Genomic DNA, 18,917 nt, shown 5'->3' on the forward strand with positions numbered 1-18,917 from the left:
GTCAGGATCGCTTTCGCTGAGCTTTTATATTGTCATATCATAATTAGATTAGATTTAGCTAGATGAAAACAAATGAGACCTAATTAACTGAAGGAAAAGGAATGCAGTTATTAGGCCTTTGTCTACCTTGAAACTACAGTACCAAAATGAAATTATGGCGTGTTTTATGTTAGCATACAGATTTCCTCACGTACTTGTGGAGGGTGATCAGGCCCGAGTTTGCAAGGGCTCATCTGAGGGGGCCTTTGTCACGACGCCTCATTGGAGGTTATTTGACGCCAAGGGAACCGGGATGACCTTTTTATGGCAAATGGTAGTTTCATGGTCGTTGAGTTTACGCACATATTGCAGGCCCGGTTAGTTATGGGTCTAATGTGTGGCGTAGTGTATTAAAATTTAGGGGTTTTACCCCCTAAATGCGAGATAGATAGTCGATAGGCTCCGCATCTGTCGGCATGAATACCTGTATTCACGGTGATGATTGGAGTTTTTTATTCTTCAGGACCTTCAGGTATAACAAAAGCAGATGGAGGTGATCAAATCAATAGTCATCTGATTTTTATCAATCACCAGGATCAGGGTTTATTTTACTGTGCTCTCTGCTCATATTGAGTTTTTATTTATTTTACGGTTTAGGTCACGACTTATGATGATATTATATTATAAAATATGTCAAGTGAAGGTATGATTCCTGGCGAATTCGTTCATGGGAACGCCAGAATTATCCGGATTTTGAAATAGGCCATGCCGATACACGTGGTTGATTAACTTTGCTTTTTCCTTTTTTGAGGCCCTACCGAGAATTGATTGGATTTCGAGCTGCGGATGTAAAGAAATCGAGTTAAGAGAGCTTCGAAAAGAAATCATATGTGACGCGATTCACTCATTATGATGTGATTATTTGAAAGGACATTGACGTGGCGACAACAGCGAACTGCGTAGCACTTATGGAAATGCCGGCAGAATTAGAAGATGGATAGGTGTGGGCATGTAAGAAGTAGGTTACTCATGAAATCATGAAACTCCAATGAAAAAAAAGTAGAATCATTATTTTGAGGAGCAGTGGTAGTCGTCCTGTAAAGACCTCACTATGAGAACTGGTTTCCTTATTCGACAGTCAAGTTTCCAAAATTATTTTTCTAGTAAAAAATGACACCAATTCCTTTCTCTCTTCATAAAGGTCAGGATAAGGTAGGGTACGGACAAATAATAAAAAACATTGAACAGTAATTATTAACCAACTAGTAGTTTTTATAAAATGCATACTACTGCAAGTAAAATAATGTCAAATTCAACCATTCAATTCTTCTCTATGATTCGTCGAAATATCTAAACGTTGTAGTTTCGCCAAACAAACTCTCCGTGGTAGAACTAGTTGTAGTGATTAAATGTTTCAAATATAAATTTACATAATCCGTGAAATTTTTCGGTTGAGCTATTTGATTTTTACGTACTGGAAGTCGTGGTGACAACGATAACATGCTGGCCCATTGTCCTTCACAGAGGTCATCATATCGAAGTAGGCCAACATCGACTCCTCCTAAATCACCTGGTCCCCGACAAACAGCTTGACCATCCCAAAGTTTATGGGGAGAAGCTCGTAACCATCGTGCCAAATATAATGCTCGACAATCACAGTGCCAAGGATTCTTTTCCAATTTAACAGCGACCAACTTTGGCAGGTGCTCCAGGCATCCGGTGGGCAGAGATTGTAGCTTGTTGGAATCGATTCGTCTGGAAAGGAAGAGAAACATGTGTGAATAGGCCCATTGTGCGTACGTTTTCTTGTTGAAGACGAGCCGAATAATTCCGTTTTACTTTAACGGAAGTAAAATACATGAAAGAGAAGAAGAAGAGTCATCTACCCTGTTTCTTTTATATTGGCTATAAATAGCCGATTCCATTAGTTCCTTTTTCTCAAAGAGTTATTTTAAGGAATAGTGCTCTGTTAGAGGCACTACTATAGTTTCGTCTCACCTTTTTTGAGGTATTTTAAGAATGTTCCAGAAGCCTCAGGTTCCTTTATAAAACCTGTGTGCAAACTCCAGAGCAATCTTGAAAACAGATAACAAGTGTTTAATCGTATCAATCTACATAACTGTTAGGGATATAAGGAGGAAGCTATACGCGATCTATATTTCTTATGGATTTTTAAGTCGCTGATATGATCCTCAAACATCAACGCTTCACTATAAAGGTGCAACCAGATATTACCATTGCTTTCCTGGTTATCAGAGCTTTTCAAGCAAAAAGTCCTTTGGCTAAAATAGAATCATCCAGCAAATACTACATCATAATTATCTATAACGGTATTATTGCCATGGGCCTAAAAGATTGCAAACAGTTTTCTGTCAGGTCTGCCTTTAAGGAGTACTGTCTCCTCTTCTCTTTCTCAGTAAAATTTAATTTCTCATCCACGATGACGAGCAACTGAAGAGGTGGATAGTACACTTAAGCGTGGTTCCTAACTATATCACATCCGGTGAGGTTCAGCCTCTTGTGGATAAAGTGGGCAGTCACCGCAAGATTCGCATACGAACTGTTCTTCCAAGTATTATAGAAGAGACATCGTTTCGGCCATCGTTGCACTCACACGGAGTAAAGCCGCCGTGCTGGACAATTCCTCGCCGAGTTATTTATCACTGCACCTGCAGTTACTACGGATCTGCTATTTCTAGAAAGGGATGATCGTTAAGATTCTCAAGTAAGACTCCCGTGTTGAATGTCACAAATGGAGTGTTATCTGAGTGATCCCTGCTGTTGCAAAACAATAGCTAAAATAATCCTTGAACGCATCAAAGAATATCTTGAAAGGTTGATTGACAGAGAGGAGGCTGCTTTCTGGTTTCCGCTCTGGATTCTCATGCAATGACTACATTAACACCGTGCGTGGAGTTCACACCTTTGCTGCACATGCTCTTCATCGATTTCGAAAAAGCTTTCGGTAGTGTAAATGGGAAGAATATCTGGCATGCTCTAAACTGAAGGGGCATTCCAGAGAAATTAATAGCTATTATCATAGCGATATATGATTCCGATCAATGGAAAATGTCACGTACTGTATCGAGGTGAAATCCCGGAGGTTTTAAGTCCAAAGCAGAGTCCGCTAGGGTTACATTTTGCTACCGACATTATTTCCTCTCGTTATCGATGACGTTTTTCATTCTTCTTTGCCCGGAGGTCACGGAGGATTTCAATGGACGGTGTCATCTTCCTTCAAACACCTTCACTGGACTGATGTAGCTAAATGGCTCTGAATTTGGAAAGAGAGGGAAGTAGAAGTAGAGTTGGACTGAAGATTGACACCAACAAAACTAAGGTTTTCAGTCTGACGGATTATCATGCTTTCCCTAACTGCATTAATGGGCAGAACATCGAAAGCGTTCACCAATTTGTATATCTAGGAACTGGATGTTAGCCGACACATTAACAACGCTAGATCCGCCTTTGCTGCCTTATCTTAAATCTGGAAATGCAGTTATTTCAATACCAAAATCAAGTTGAGTTAAGTTGTGCTAGTGGAAAGTGACCCCCACCGTTATTCAAAAGCTACAAGAGTTCGTGAATACCTGTCTGCGTTGTACCATCGGGGTACGCTGGCTTTGCACTATCTCAAATGAAGAACTCGGGCGGAGCAAAGGCCAAGGTCAGTTGGGATTCAACTAACCGACAGATTTAGGAGTTGTCTTCTGGATATGAGTGGCAAGAGCGGTGCTGACATCGGCCTCAAAAAGGATCACCATCTGATGTTCGCTTACGTTCCCTTGCGTCACTTCTCACTGGGTTGACGAGCTGCGACCCTCCAAGTTCAACATCGATCGATTGTATGATGCAGTGGTCGCTCAGCAGTGGGAGAGCTATCTTGCTGATCGGTCGTCAGATATATTGTGAGTAGTTTACCTGAGAATATCATGAGCATTAGGCTGCCATCAAAAATGCTATTTTCTTGGGTATTGCGCGGGTCGTCGTTCACGTTTCGAAGGGTGTTATAAGATCTGGATGACTGCGGAGTCGTGGAAGTGGATCGATAAACGGAAGGGGTTGAAGGCTGTACTGCCTGTTGGGAGTGAAGGCGGGTGAGACGCACTCGAATTGTTCTTCTTTTATCGGGGAACTCTTCCGTCCTGCCTTGTATGGGGATAATGGAGCAACTTAATGGACAGTGACATTTCTCCTCAAACGACTCGACTATGCTGAAGACATCTGTTTGCTCTCTCACTGGGTCATGGAATTCGAACAAATTACCCTGCAGTTGACAGAGAGACAAAACCAAGGGGGTCATCCCTATTTATTTAGGAAGCATGTTGTCTGCCGACGGTGGCACCGAACTAGATGTTGCCCGACGCTTTAATAACACTAGATCCGCTTGCACTGTCCTGCCTGAAATCTAGAAATGCAGTTATCTCAACATTTAGATCAAGTTGAGGCTGTCCTGTGCTAGTGTTCTTTCCGTGTGCTATATGGGAGTACCGCATGGAACTTCACTGTTACTCAAACGCTCCAAGCTTTCGTCAATACCTGTCTGCGTCGTATTATTAGAGTACGCTGGCCCGATACTATCACAAACAAAGAATTCGGTCGGCGCGCAAGCTTGGCACTCGTACGCGATGTGACAGGAAGACAAAGATGGTAGTGGATAAGTCACACTTTAAGGAGGGGCGACAATTGTATTGCGATCTATGCCTTGTAGTGGAATCTACTCTCTCAAGATGGTCGATGAGTGGGTCGCCCCAAGGGCGCTTGGCACAGAAAAGTGGAGGAAGAGTGCGAACGTCGTGAGGGAAGCTGAAGAGCATTTAAGGTAACCCCAAGCGATGATGCGTAGGTGTAGTTGACGCGATATAGTACACCAAGTGGTGAAGGGAAACCATATGATTCTTGTGTTACAAGGATGCTAACATAATTAAGAGCGAGTTGGACAGAGTGCATGTTCGCTGACGTTTAGCGTCAACTCATTAACAGAGCGCTAGTGACCCAGAACGTCACAGTGTCAATGTAACTACACAGGAAAAGAGTTCAAAAAGCAAATATAAGCTGAAAGAGAGGAAGGATCGTTGAGAAAAAATAAAAATAGTAGTGGACCCAGAATTGATCTTTGTGGTACACCAGAGAAAGGAGAAAAGGAATTGGACACACAAACAGGCGAGCCGCATAATGAATGACAGGAAAATGCTCAATGAGGTGAGTTTGGACAGTAGTAGGGTGTGATCTACAGAGCCAAAGGTAACAGTGAAATTTGTGTTGAAATTATGCACTTCCCGCAGAGATATTTGGTCGCGAAGTTGATGGAATCTAGTAGCTTAATATCAGGGGAGTGATGAAACAAAACCGTCTTGCTCTTTAGCTATAAAATAGCTGAAGGGCGTTGTTAATCAGTTGACCTATTTTTTAACCATTTTGGAACAAGAGGGGACTAGCGAAATAGGACAGTAATTCTGGGCAAGGGCATGATCGGCTAGGCTATGATCATACTTCTTCGATAATGAGACCCTCTTTCTATAGATGTAAGAATGCATATTGATTGGTTTCAACAAAAAGAATTTAGGAAAACCATTAGGACTGATCCCATACTGATGTCAAGGAGACAAGAAAGATTATTGCGGAAGATGCGGAATAAGTTGCATCCAATCAGTGGAGAGAAGAAGAAGCGTGAGAGGAGTTATGTACGGAGGAAAAGTAATTACATAGTTAATCGCACGATAATTGAGGCGAAAAGGTAGAGGAGCCTGTGAACTTAATGGAAGTGGGAGAGAGTTGGTCAGGGTTGCGCGTAGTACGAATATGAGCCTAAAAAGGCTTGAAGTTTCTGAATGCTAACGCGACCTGGACATAGGCCAGATATCTTGCCCGGAGTTAGTCATCGGTGACTTTACTGAAGGTCGCACAGTTTTAAAGTTGCCAAAATCTTTCTTCGCTTCCAGTATCAGACAAAACTTTTAATGATAGATAGATAGATAGCGATAGAGTTGGGGTGGAAATGATGTAATAAGAAACCAGGCTAGATATAATGGTATGGTTTTTTGACAGTTTAATAAAGGCCTATTTGCAATATTTACACCGTAAGTTGCTAGCTATAGTTAATGAATGCAGCTCAGCTTTATGGACGGAATTTCTCAATATTCAATTGGCCAAAGGGAAATACTCACAATTTTTCTAATTTCTGTAGTGGCCGAAACACGTCTATGGCGAAATTCTTCAAAATATTGTTATTTAGGAGCAGATGTTTCAGGTTCTTAAGCCCAATGAAACTATTACTATCTAGCGTAGCTAAATTATTCGAAAAGAGCATGAGTCGTTTCAATTTCTCTAGCTTCAGGAATAAGCCTACTGGAATAGACGATAAAGAATTCTGTCCAAGAAGAAGCTCCTGCACATTTGTAAGGGATGTGAAGGCATGGCTCTCTATCTGGAAATACAAAAGATATTTTAGTTTTAGTTTGGTAGACTTTCTACAAGAAATATTTGACATATAAAAATATAAAAAACGCAATTGTACCCTTGATATCTTATTCATGGTCAAATCCAGAAAGACGAGCTGCGTTTGATTTGCAAAAAGATAGTTGGAAATGTTGACGATTTTGTTGTTATGAAGTTTTAATATTTCGAGGTTGACCAAGTCCATAAATGTGTTGTCACTTATGTTTGCTATAAATAAATAAATATTAGGATTTCTGAGTAATATATAATTGACAATAAAGAATTTTCTACTCACATATTTGATTTTTGGACAAATCTAATATCTTCAGCTTGAGTAAGTTTTTGAAACAATCGACCTTCAATCGTTGTATTTCATTCCGGGATAAATCTAGTTCCTCTAGCTCCGTTTGCTCCCTGAAGAAGCCAATGTCGAGTTCTTCCAGTTTATTGTCAGATAAGTTTATAACAGTCAATTTGGGATTATTGTGGAAAATTACGTTTGGCAGCAAAACCAAAGAGTTTTTGCTGATATCTAGCAAGTTTAGATTACGCAGTTTGAAAAATATTTGGGGGTGTAATTCGTCCAGTTCGTTGCTTTGTAAGCGCCTGAAATTATATGATAATGACTAATTTTTTAAATTCACAAATTTTTCTACGATCTGAGCTATTCAATATAAAAAGGCACTGAGCCTTAAAATGAGCTCTTACTGTCGTACCCTTATTCGCCGCCCAACATGAGAAGGCTTTCATTTGGTTTCTTAAGAATTCTTATAAATTTTATTGTAAATAAAAAAATCCTGTATTCTTTGCAGTCGAACTAGATTGGTTCCATTATAAACTACTCATTTCCTTCCATGTACTTACAACTGCACTAAACTGTCTAGATCTTCAAGCAAATCGAAGGGCAAAAAATTAATTTTATTGTTTGACAAATCCAACTCATGGAGATGTGTTAATCCTCGGAAGGTGTCCTTATGTAAAGTCTCCAACTGATTTCCCGATATGTCTCTAAAAAACACAGAAATAATAATGAATTTTTAATATTTATGATAAAGATTTGTCAATTTTTCTTAAAGATAGGTAAGCTCTAAGCTTAGATAAAGTTAAGACCTTATCTTTTTGTTGTTCCTGTTTTGGAGGCAAACAAATTTAGGCGATGATGTTCACGTTTATCAAAATATGTCCCCTTCAACTGAATAATTCCGTCTTTTATGGGTAAGATTTTCAAGTCATCATTATATTCTACGGCGGACGGTCAAAGGGAAGTATAGGTCCCAGTAGGGATTGGTACCCACAATAGAACATAAAACCTGGGAAACGCCTGTTGAACTAACACCAACACCTCTACTACCAAACCCTATCTTCAACTCTACGTGGTGACCACTGAGAGTTCTTTCTTAACGAAGAGCTGCAGACGGAGAAGGATGAAGGCGAGTTTCCCGCGCCTAAGAACAGGACAAATTGTATCAACTGGTCCTTCAGGTAGGGCCGACTACCTTACACGGGAAACTGAAGTTACGAAGCCACAAAAGGAGCCACGGACAGGATTTTACAATGACGAACCTGGCAACGTAAACGGAATAACGATTTGTGCATTTTATCATTGAATGTGCGCTCCCTGTACAGATCGAATGCTACCCACAGCTAGCCAATACCCTGCCCCAATATAAGGCTGATGTAACCGCGGTACAAGAGATATGTTGGACAGGGGCCGGTTTCCTGGAGAACTATCTGATGTTGTCGGCTTTGAAAACAAAAACAAAAGGTTATGCACTCCGCGCTTGCGAGTCAAATTTAGAAATATAAGCCTCATTAATGTTAATGCTCCACAGAGGAGAATGCAGAGTTGGAGAAGGATACCTTCTACGAAGCAGTAGAATGAACCCTCGAAGCCTGCTCGAGGTATGATATCAAAATCATACAGACGAAGCCCGCATTCAGACATTACGTTGGCTCCCATAGCTTACATAGGGATACCAACGACATTTAATTAGCAGTGTCACAGGAGATGGTTGTTGGAGGTACCTGGTTTGCGCGGAAAGAGATCCGCAAACAAACGTGGGCCTCTACAGACGACACCACTTTCAACCAAATTGACCATCAATAAGGGGGAAATGGATGCCGAAATAACCGCAGTTAGCAGATATCTTGGAGATGAAGCATCAACAAATGATCTTCACAATCACCTGAAGAATGTTATCATAAATACGGCCACAAACATACTTGCCCTAGCCGCAAAAAAAGGGGGAACGGCTGGTTTGACGATGAATGCAATCTAGCAAGGGAACGGAAGAATGCTGCATACCGAGTAATGTTGCATTCTCAAAGAACGCAGGCACGCTCAGGGACTTATCACGAACTCCGTCGAGTGGAGAAGCGACTTCACAGATGGAAAAAGGAAGCCTGGGAGAACCAACAAGTCTGTGGACTCGAAAAGTACAGGGAGCAACCGCACCAGGCGCGGAAGTTTTACCAACAAGTCAGCAGGATGAAGTCTTATACACCTCGAAGCTCATCATCCCGAGACAAAGAGGGAAATTTGATTTCCGACAGAATGGGCATATTGGAGGGATGGGTTGAGTACTTTGATGAACTGCTCAACAATCAGAATATCGGCGTGTTGAAGGTCCCACCAACTGAAGATGACGGACAAATACTGCCACCACCATGTAAAGAAGAAACAGTCTGTGCAATCCATCGGCTAAAAAATCATAAGTCGCAGGAGCTGATGGAACGACCAATTACACCAAGTGGTTCATCAACTTGTGCTCAAGGTGTGGGATAACGAATCAATGCCTGACGACTGGGAAAGAGGCATTATCTGTCTCATACATAAAAAGGGAGATATTACACAGTGCAGCAATTATAGAGGTAGCTATAAGATATTTTCCGCTATCTTGCTGGGTCGGATAGTCCCATACGCTCAGAACAACATTGGCCCATACCAAAGAGGTTTCACTCCAGGCAAATCAGCAACATATCAGGTTTTCTCTGGGCGGTAAGTGATGGAAAAACTGTTGGAATATGGTCATGAGTTGCACCGTCTTTTCATCGACTTAAAGCCGCCTATGGTAGTACAGCCAGGGTAAAACGGTACACGACCATGAGAGTATTCGGTATCCCAAGATAAGACTGACTAGACTGACCTGGACCAATGCGCTGGGCTAGATAAAAGCAGCAGGATCACTTTCAAGACCATCCAACATCAACAATGGTTTAAGACAAGGGAATACCTTATCATACGTCCTCTTCAACCTGACCCTGGAAAAAGTGATCTGTGATTGAGGTAAATGCGGGAGGTACGATCCTCTTTAAGTCCACCCAACTGTTGGCCCACGCTGACGATATCGACATTATGGGAAGAACGACCCAAGACGTATAAACTGCCTTCATCCAGATCGAGCAGGCGTTGACTAGCGCGAGAACTTGGGCTGCACATCAGTGAAGGCAAGACAAAATATATGGTGGCAACGCCAGCACCAAAAACCAACCAACCAACAACGTCAAACCGCATTGGCCAAACGGGAAGAATAAAGATAGAAGACTACAACTTTGAGATCGTTGATAATTTCGCCTACCTAGGGTCGAAAATCTCAACCGATAACAGCTACGGTGATGAAATCCGCGCACGGTTGTTGTCAGCCAACAGAGCCTATTTCAGCTTACAAAACTGTTCCGCTCGAAACGTTCCACCGTAAGGTCGAACAGGATAATGATTTTGCCAGTCCTCATGTATTCTTCGGAGACTTGGGTTCTTAGCAAGAAAAATTGCGAACTTTTGGCCGCGTTTGAGAGAAGAATCTTGCGATGAATTTTTGGCGCCATACATGAGGATGGACGATTCCGTAGCCTACATAACGACGAAATCTATGAGCGATAAAATTCGGCTGAATTGGTTGCGGTGGGTGGGTGAGATAAGTCGGATAAGGATGATTTCAAACGAAAAGTCTATGAGGGTAATATCTATGGTAGGTCTTTAAGGGCAATATCTATGGTAGACAGGCAGAACCTGCCTGAGATGAAGCGATGACTTAGGCCAGGACGCTAGATGACTTTTAGGGATATCGAATTGGTGTACCTCGGCGCAAAACCGGGATGTTTGGAGTTCCTTATTAAAGTAGGCCCAGACCGAATGCCTGTTGTTGCGTCATTGATGATGATGAGTGAACAAATATCAAAAGTGTTCAAATTACAAACGAAGTGCCTTAGCATGTATAGTTTTTGCAAAAAACTTGACAGCCAAAGCCACAGTTAGAATAATGGATCCTTTTAGTTCTGGGTTTATCCTATTATGTAAATCTCGCGGATTGGATCTGGTCATCACATTGCCTACGAATTGGGGCTTTTCATAGTTTACAAATCATATCGTCCGCCAAAAAGCAATAATAACTAGGGTGAGAATTTCGGTAATATTAGCTAGACTCCCTGGCTCTTAGAAAAGTGTGGCACTATACTTCGATAGCCTGGAACATCATGTTGCAGCGGACGGGAATCTGATATCAGACTGCTATTGTCAATTACTGCGAGGCGATTTTTCTTGACCTGGGAGCCGGTTTCTGACAGCAGATTCAGGTCTAGGTTAGAGAACATCCCAATTATGCAGTGCTATTCCAATTTCCAATATAATAGAAAGGAATGCTTTGTATCAGCAACAACAAGAGGTTCATAAGAGGCTTCCTAAAGGTGACACCATGATTGAGATGGGTGATCTGAATACCAAGGTACTGTGATATTACATTGCGTGTTCATACGGACAAGTAATGGGGAAAAATGGTTTTGGTGATTGTAACAACAACGGTGAAAAGTTTGTGAATTTCCGTAATTTTCATCGCATCGTCAACTGTGGCATGCTGTTCGAACGAAGAGTTTACCCCAAGGTCAGCTGGGTTTCGACTAACCAATTACGAACATCTGCTCAGATCAACCATATCACGATTAACAGTAGGTATCAGGTATCAGCACTTTGAAGAGGAGCATAAACTGACGGTCGCCCATTCGCGATTCGACTATTCTTTAGCAATAGGAAAATTTTCCTTCCGCGCAAGCAACACCTACTTTAAACACCTTGCCTCTGACGAGCCTGAAACATCATCAAAAGTGACTTTGTTTCTGATGCGGTTGAACATGCCGATCATGTCTTAAAAAGACGTGACAAGATCTGGCTGGCTGTGGAAATATGGTGGCGAAATGACGAACGTAAAGATCCCAGAAAAGCACTAGAAGTGCAACGTGGTGTGCCCCTTGACAAAAGAATCCCATCAGTGCACTGGTGAGTGAAACAGAGGCCACCGTATGCCGTATCACAAAAAAAACTGGAGGTGGCCATAAGCCTTTCAATAACACTATGACAAACCTTAATGATAGGCCTCCCATGCACTTTGTTGAGCAGCTGAAGAGAAGGAAGGTGCCCTTCACTTACAAATCTGAACCGTGTAACATTCAGTGAAGTTTCACCTCTAGCAGGTGCGGACTTCAAATAAAAGCGAGATTATATTTACCATTAATGCTCACAAATGGAGTAAAGCGGAAACTCCAGTTTTGATGGAGTTACTAAGTCTTCGGGGTATTCTGGTCTAAGACAATGACTAATGATGAACAGTGTCGATGTACGAGCCTGATACCTGTGAATGTGTTGATTAGAAAGCAGAAGTAGCACTGGATAGGATACACATCAAGGAAGGGCGAAACCTCCATTACAGGTTATGTCATGCAGATAACGGCTGCCCCAAGGTGGTGGATGAGCGGGTTGCACTAGAAATACGTTGTCAGAACAGTGAAGAAGGACTGCAATCTGCTCGGAAAATAATGGAGCGCGTTACCAAAAACCTACAACGATGGCGCGTGAATGAACCTTTATAGTAGTTCAATATTGAATATATATATGCGAAACCTTTTAGGTAGATCCGGAATGTCCAGCTTGAAATTGTAGCGAGGTAGTAATTCATTTAACTGAGAACTTAAGGTTAGGGTTCAGGTGTTGAAAAGAAGGAGAGACGCTATTTAACATAGAAACTCTGCAGCCTTAATCAAGCTCTCGACAAAATGTTCAAATCGGCCGCTAGAGTAATATTTTTGTGCAGACGTTGATAGCTTCCCTCATCTCAGAGCCATGTATGAAAACCCCTAAATTAGGACTTACCTCTATCAATATTTTTGTTGCTTTTAATAGTGCGAGAAATTAATGTTACCACAAAAATGAAAGAGTTGAACACTAATGGTTCAATCGTCGGTTAGCGTCCTTAAGTTTAACATCATAATGTGGAAGCCACAACGACGTTTATATATAGACTTAACAAACAAACGACAAAACAATTCTTCAATCCGGACAAATTTTAGTGTGTATGTCCTCGGCAATGTATAAAATTATATCTGTGAAACGTAGGGTGCCAAGAGATAGATTAATTCATCACTCAATCTGAAGACTCCTTCTTTTCCCCTTTAGTAATTATCTGGTGTTCCGAGGTGGCGGGGAGGAAGACGGCGCGGCAGCCCTGTCAGCCGAACCAAAACCAAGTGGCCGAGGAGAACCTCCATAGTGGTGGCACCGGAAGACGCTGTATCGCATTGGTTTGCCGGCCGTGATGAAGTAAGCAAGTGCTCCAAAGGCCTAATTAGGGCGATCAGACCCGAGTCTGTACGGGGACTCATCTGAAGTGGCAAATTGGTCACGAAACCTTACCAGGGGTATACTGGTATCATGAGAACCGGGATAGCCCCTGAACTCGCATACTTCAGGAGAATTCGTGTTGTATGTGAGTTCAGCTCGGTTGTTTGCGTTTGGCCCCCTAGTGGGAGCTTCATGGGGGTTGTGTTCAAGCGAAGAGAGACCTTCGGGTCTCAGCGTGGTGTTGCGTTTCAACACGGGTGCCGTACTCCTTAGTTCGGTAAAGATTTTGGTAGGTCTTGCATTCACCAGTATGAATGCTGAGCCATGCACTCGGTATAGAATGGTACCGTCGTAGCTTGCTGCAGCGAGGCTTTGATTGTGGTCACAAAATCAATCCGTGTCTTAAGAAGACCGTGGGATTAAGTCCACGAGACAGGTACTCACGTACAACCCCAGGACCCTCGTTTAGTAATTATCTCAAATTTTACAATAAAAGAATACTTCCTTGAATGAGAAGCTCATAGAAATGTGTACGTAGTGCCCCAAACATTATTGTTTTGCACTTGCAATGGGAAGAACCAAGATAGTTCCAAAGCTGAAAAGGATTTCTTTGATAAAACACATTTAGACCAAAACCTAAAAATGACCTACATATTAACGATATCCATTGGGATAATCTGAGTTGACGGAATCGATTTCAAATGAGCATTCCAACAGATAAAGCTTTTTGTATCTGGGATGCAACGACACATCCCTTCAGTGCAATGATTCCATTCAGCCTTAACACCTTCACGAAGCTTCCACACTGGTTGCTCGACAGCTTGGAGTCGCCGTTCAGCCTGACGGAGTCGTTTCTCAAAACTCATTTCAACAACAAAAGGAGCTGCCTTTTCCTGATCAGGCTTTTCCTGTTGAGGCCGACTGGCCGCATGTACTATGAGGAAATACTGAGACATGAGTTTCAACACTTCACATGGATTCAAAGTACACTCTTCGGTATTAATTAGCATCCGCGGCAAGACCAATTCTTTAGTCTGAACGGAGACTAGGAATGAGGCGGTAATTATAAAGAAAAGGATCACCATTTTCTGAGAATTTTCAAAAGTTTAAGCTTAATCCGAATTGCGCAATGCGAAAGTTCCAACTGAATTTGAATTTCCTCACCCAACAGAGCTATTCCAGATTTGTGATTGTTAAATGAAAAATTGGCTTTACGTAGTCGAATCTTAATTTTTTCCTGCAGTTACGGTCACGGCTAATTCACTCAGCCGCTCTAGTGCATGGATGAGGTTATTGGATTGGTTGGAGATTTGCATAATATGATTGGGCCCATAAGTGCTATATGCGGCCATAGAAGCATTCAGAAGCGCTGTCGGTTTCCATTTACGTAGATCCAAATAAACGGATAGCTTTTAACTCTTAAAACGCTAATTTAATTTCTGCAAATTGAAAACGTCAACAAACTATTATCTATAAGTACAATAAAGATGTGTAAAGCATAGAAGATACGAGTGTTGGAAGGTATGGACTCGTCACTTAGAAGTGTCGATTCAAAGAAGTTTACAGTCGAGAAGTTTGAATGGATGGTAGTGGATGCCTTCGATTTTTTATAAAACCAACAAGAATATTACAAACATGTTCAGTTGACTTGTATTCGATTTTCAACCGGAAAATAACGTCACCCAGAACTTATAAGCGAACGGCAAAACCAAATTAGATCTGCCAGGATATGATTGAAGTAAGCTTCTGAAAATAGGTTACGCAATGCAATGCATGAAGCCATTGGAAAGCTAGGTAGCAGCGCCATGAAACTGAATAAGGTGTGGCTGGCTCCAGAGGTACTAATTTACGAGGAAGGGCAAAAATGAATTGAATTTCGTGCAAGGGAGGAAAAAACGAGACATGCCAAAACCTACTTCCAATTTTTTTACTCCAATCCCAACTTTCCTACTTTCTCTACCCTACTCCACGTACCCTACGCATACGATAGCTGGGACCTTTAGAAATTGGGAAATTAGGAACCTCTTTTTCAATGTGAATGCGATGACAGTTCAGCGCTGCAAAAAAATTAATCAGATTTGAACAAACCAAACAAGTAGTACAGTTTTCCCTGCGACATTATTTCGATAGGGAGGAAACAGAAATGTGCATTTGTCATAAGTTGGACGTTCCGATAGAGTTCGAAACAATGGGAACGAAATTAAGGAAGGATCTCCACAGGAAGAAAGGAAATTCAAATTTTGGTCGGCTACGATTGGCTTTACCTTTCAGCATTCGTTTCGGAATTTTTCCCTCGTGCATTTCCGGATTTTGACTAATGTTTGACCTTGCGTCAAGGTGTACGTCTTGCATCTATACAGCGGTACGGAACGAATTAATATCTTATAGATGCGTATGGGGAGGATCGCATAAAATGCTTTATGAGCACTAGTAATCCGTCTTTTTCGTTTCCGTCATTCGAGAGTAGGGCTCCTAGGTAGATGAATTGGTCCATTTGTTTGAAATTATGCTCGTACATTGCAACGTTCTGCATACTAGCAGTTGCCTTTCGAGTTTTGGTTATGTATCTAATGTTCATCGACCCTGAGCCCAACTTTACTCCTATTCGAACGCCTTCGCAAGAAGCATCGATCGGGCAAAAATATCCACGTCGTCTGCGTACACTAAGTTAAAGAGGGCGGCGCGAAACCATCTCCTTGCTTAAGTCCTGACACAATAGGAAAGCTTTGTGTCTGTTCATTTTGGATTTGTTGGGTTGTCCAGATTCTGCTGGTTAGTTTGAATATTCGACTGGTGAGCTTAGTTCCCCCTGCTTTGGCGAGCAAAGCGAGAGAGAGAGAGAGAGAGAGAGAGAGTACAGGGCATCCAACAAGGCCTTTAATCAGGAATTAGGTAACCAAGGAGGGCTCAGTGACGGTGAAATAATCTTAAACGTCATATTAGTTGAGCAATTAGAAAAAAATTCGTCAACGGAGAGGTTTTAAGGCTCGTATACTAGTTTAGCTTCAGGATCTCAAGGGCAAAAATAAAATGAAGTTAAAATTGTTGAGACCACTGCCTAATTTCATGATGTGCAGGCTTTCACAAAATTGCGTCGAAAATGAAATGGTTATTTTCACAACTCTCGTTTTAATCAGAAAGTACGAAACTGCGCGATGCTTTGCAACTAAAAAGGGCTTGAATTCTGACATCTACAGACATCTCCGACATTTAGACAATTGAAGATCGCTAAGTAGGAATTGTCGAATCATCGCACACAAGGCAACCGGTTCAGATTTCTTGCCTAATATTTCTCTTATTTCCCACTTTTTTTTTTAACAAAATGCGATAGTTTCAGAGAGAAATTCGAGTGTTTGCACCTTGACTTTAGATATTCTTTAAAGTAGATTTTCTCTATCACGGATGCTATCCAGCCTATTATCGGGGCTAACCTGCAGAATTATTTTGGCGGATCATGACGTTGTACTTATGAATACTATGGTTCATCAAACGATCGTCTCATCTTCCTACATTTTATAGTGGAAAGAGTAAAACACAAATCGACTATATTCTCATAAGACGCCAATATTTTACCACTGACACTGATTGTAAAGCCACTCTCTATGAGACCATCGCACCTCAACATCGGCCATTGATTGCCGTCCATCGAATTAAGCCACTGATAAAACAGCTTGAAGAACGCACTGGCCCGCGGCGCATTCAATGGTGGCGATTTCGTGAGAAGGAAGAAGAAATGATCTCACTCATACGATTGCCGACCATTACGAATGGGAAGAATCGTGGAACTAAATGAAAGACACGATCCACAAAGTGGCCTTTGCAACCCTCGGGGTCACCAAGCCGGGTAAGCGGTACATCAACCGAGATACTTGGCTTTGGAATGACGATGTTGAAATGAAGGCCCGTGAAAAAAAGGCGCCTCTACCATAAATTTCTCGACGATAAAACACTGTTGGCCAAACCAAAACCAAGTGGCCGAGGATAACCTCCATAGTGGTGGCACCGGGAGACGCTGTACTCACTTTGGTTTGCCGGCCGTGATTCAGTAGGCGAATGCTCCAAAGGCCTAATCAGGGCGATCAGACCCGAGTCTGCACGGGGACTCATCTGAAGTGGCAAATTGGTCACGAAACCTTACCAGGGGTATACTGGTACCATGGTACCAGGGAACCGGGATAGCCCGTGGACTCTCATACTTCGGGAGAATTCCTGTTGTATGTGAGTACAGCTCGGTTATTTGCGGTAGGCCCCCTAGTGGGAGTTTCATGGGGGTTGTGGTTGTGCTCAAGCGAGAAGAGACCTTCGGGCCTCGGCGTGATGTCGCGTTTCAATACGGGTGCCGTATCCCATAGTTCGGTAGAGATTTAGGTAATTCTTGCATCCACCAGTATGAATGCTAAGCCATGTACTTGGTATAGACTTGTACTGTTGTTGTTTGTCTCAACGGGGCTCTGGTTGTGGTCACAAAATCAATCCGTGTCTTATGAAGATCGTAGGATTAAGTCTCCACGACAGGTACCTACGTAAAACACTCAAGGACTCACTTTCAGCGCAACTGAGGTCGAGGATGCAATAAAACGAATGAAATTTGGGAAAGCCACAGGACCTGACGACATGGCATCTGAGCTCTGGAAAGCGAACACTGTGGCTCAGTGAATTCTTTAATCGGGTTATTCAGGAAGGAACAATACCATTTGACTGCCTGGAAAGTACCACTGTTCCAATATGGAAAAAGAAAGGCACTCCAGCAGAATGTTCAAATTACTGTCCGATCCCATACCATGAAGTTTTGTGAACGCATTCTTGACAGCCGTATTCGCGAAATCATTGAAATAACCGGATCAAGTCGGATTTGTCAAAAACTGGGCGCTGTGTTAAAACTGCTTCGTATCTTTGTTGGTATTCATCATTCATTCATCCATGGATGAGTTCCACAACTGGTATTTTTTGTTATTGACGTATCAACGAACGTCTCAAATCGGAAATTTAATGCAATGTTGTCCATCCTGTCGCTCTATATGGTTCTGAGTGTTGGCCAACTATCAAAGACAATGACGGCGTCTTGCGGTAATGGAGACGAAGATGTTACGTTGGACTAGTGGCGTGACACGTTTTGATCACATCCGAAATGAGGATATCCGCGATCGTTATGGGGTTGCATCAATTGTGGAAAAGTTGTGAGAGAGGCGCCTTCGATGGTATGGTCACGCAATTCGTGCTAACGAGCACTCACTTGCCAAGATTGGTCAGAACGACCAAAAGGCAGGCCTAAACAATGGTGGCTTGATACGCTGGATGGGGATTTAAAAGCCTCGAGATTTCACCCAGATCAGGCATTCGATAGAGCTAAATGGCGAAACCGATCACGACGAGCTGACCCCGCTTGTGAACGGGACAAAGACTGAAGAAAAAGAAGAAGTATGATTCAACTCCATACAACAAAAGTTTATCTAAATTTTCTTCGGAAACTGTGAAGCCAACAGAACTGATAATTTCCCATCGAACCATAACTCATCCTTTCTGATAACAGATTGATTGTTTCAAAATCATCGCGTACTTTGAAGAAAAAGTGTGAAAGACAGATGAAAGTAATTCCAACTTTTCTTATCACCATTGACGGTCTCTGATTGCTACAATAGCAAGTCACATAATTACAAAATGATTGCGTCCTACCTCAAACCCGGCAATTACTCGTAGAGGAAGGTGCCCACCGATGATGTACACGTACATATATAGAACCTACAGGGGAATGCAAGGGTGTACTATATTTATCAACTTATCAGATAGCAATAAATTTGAAGATGATACGATAAATATTGAAAAAATGGTACACAAGTTGGAAATGGAAGTTCTTTGTTAAAATTTTCTCCCAGTAGTGGTCGGAATTCCAAAC

At 42.0% G+C, this 18,917-nt stretch overlaps 1 protein-coding gene across 2 annotated transcripts; it reads right to left on the reverse strand.

Moving 5' to 3' along the window:
• Nucleotides 1-1,236: 1,236 nt before the first annotated feature.
• On the reverse strand, nucleotides 1,237-14,165 carry LOC119648990 (leucine-rich repeat-containing protein 15). Of its 2 annotated transcripts, XM_038050915.1 has the most exons (7): nucleotides 13,676-14,165; nucleotides 7,282-7,425; nucleotides 6,713-7,023; nucleotides 6,497-6,645; nucleotides 6,147-6,406; nucleotides 1,455-1,734; nucleotides 1,251-1,371 (listed from the first exon to the last, which is right to left on the reverse strand). In XM_038050915.1, exons 1-7 carry the CDS (start codon nucleotides 14,107-14,109, stop codon nucleotides 1,330-1,332), a joined length of 1,620 nt encoding a protein of 539 aa, XP_037906843.1. In that variant the 5' UTR covers nucleotides 14,110-14,165; the 3' UTR covers nucleotides 1,251-1,329. The 2 variants fall into 2 exon arrangements, with proteins under 2 accessions (XP_037906842.1, XP_037906843.1); XM_038050914.1 differs by having other exon boundaries at nucleotides 1,237-1,734.
• Between the last annotated feature and the right edge of the window lie 4,752 nt (nucleotides 14,166-18,917).

This window comes from Hermetia illucens, chromosome 2 (assembly GCF_905115235.1).
Source record: "Hermetia illucens chromosome 2, iHerIll2.2.curated.20191125, whole genome shotgun sequence".
NCBI lineage: Eukaryota > Metazoa > Arthropoda > Insecta > Diptera > Stratiomyidae > Hermetia > Hermetia illucens.

Bases quoted from the DNA above. Each gene is read 5' to 3' on its own strand.
- LOC119648990 (XM_038050914.1), bottom strand. From the start codon at position 14,109: ATGGTGATCCTTTTCTTTATAATTACCGCCTCATTCCTAGTCTCCGTT. The intron at 7,426-13,675 runs GTAGGTCATTTT...TGTGTTTTTTAG, and splicing joins CCAATGGATATCGTTAATAT to AGACATATCGGGAAATCAGT. The intron at 1,735-6,146 runs GTGAGTATTTCC...CTTCCTTTCCAG, and splicing joins CTACAGAAATTAGAAAAATT to ACGAATCGATTCCAACAAGC.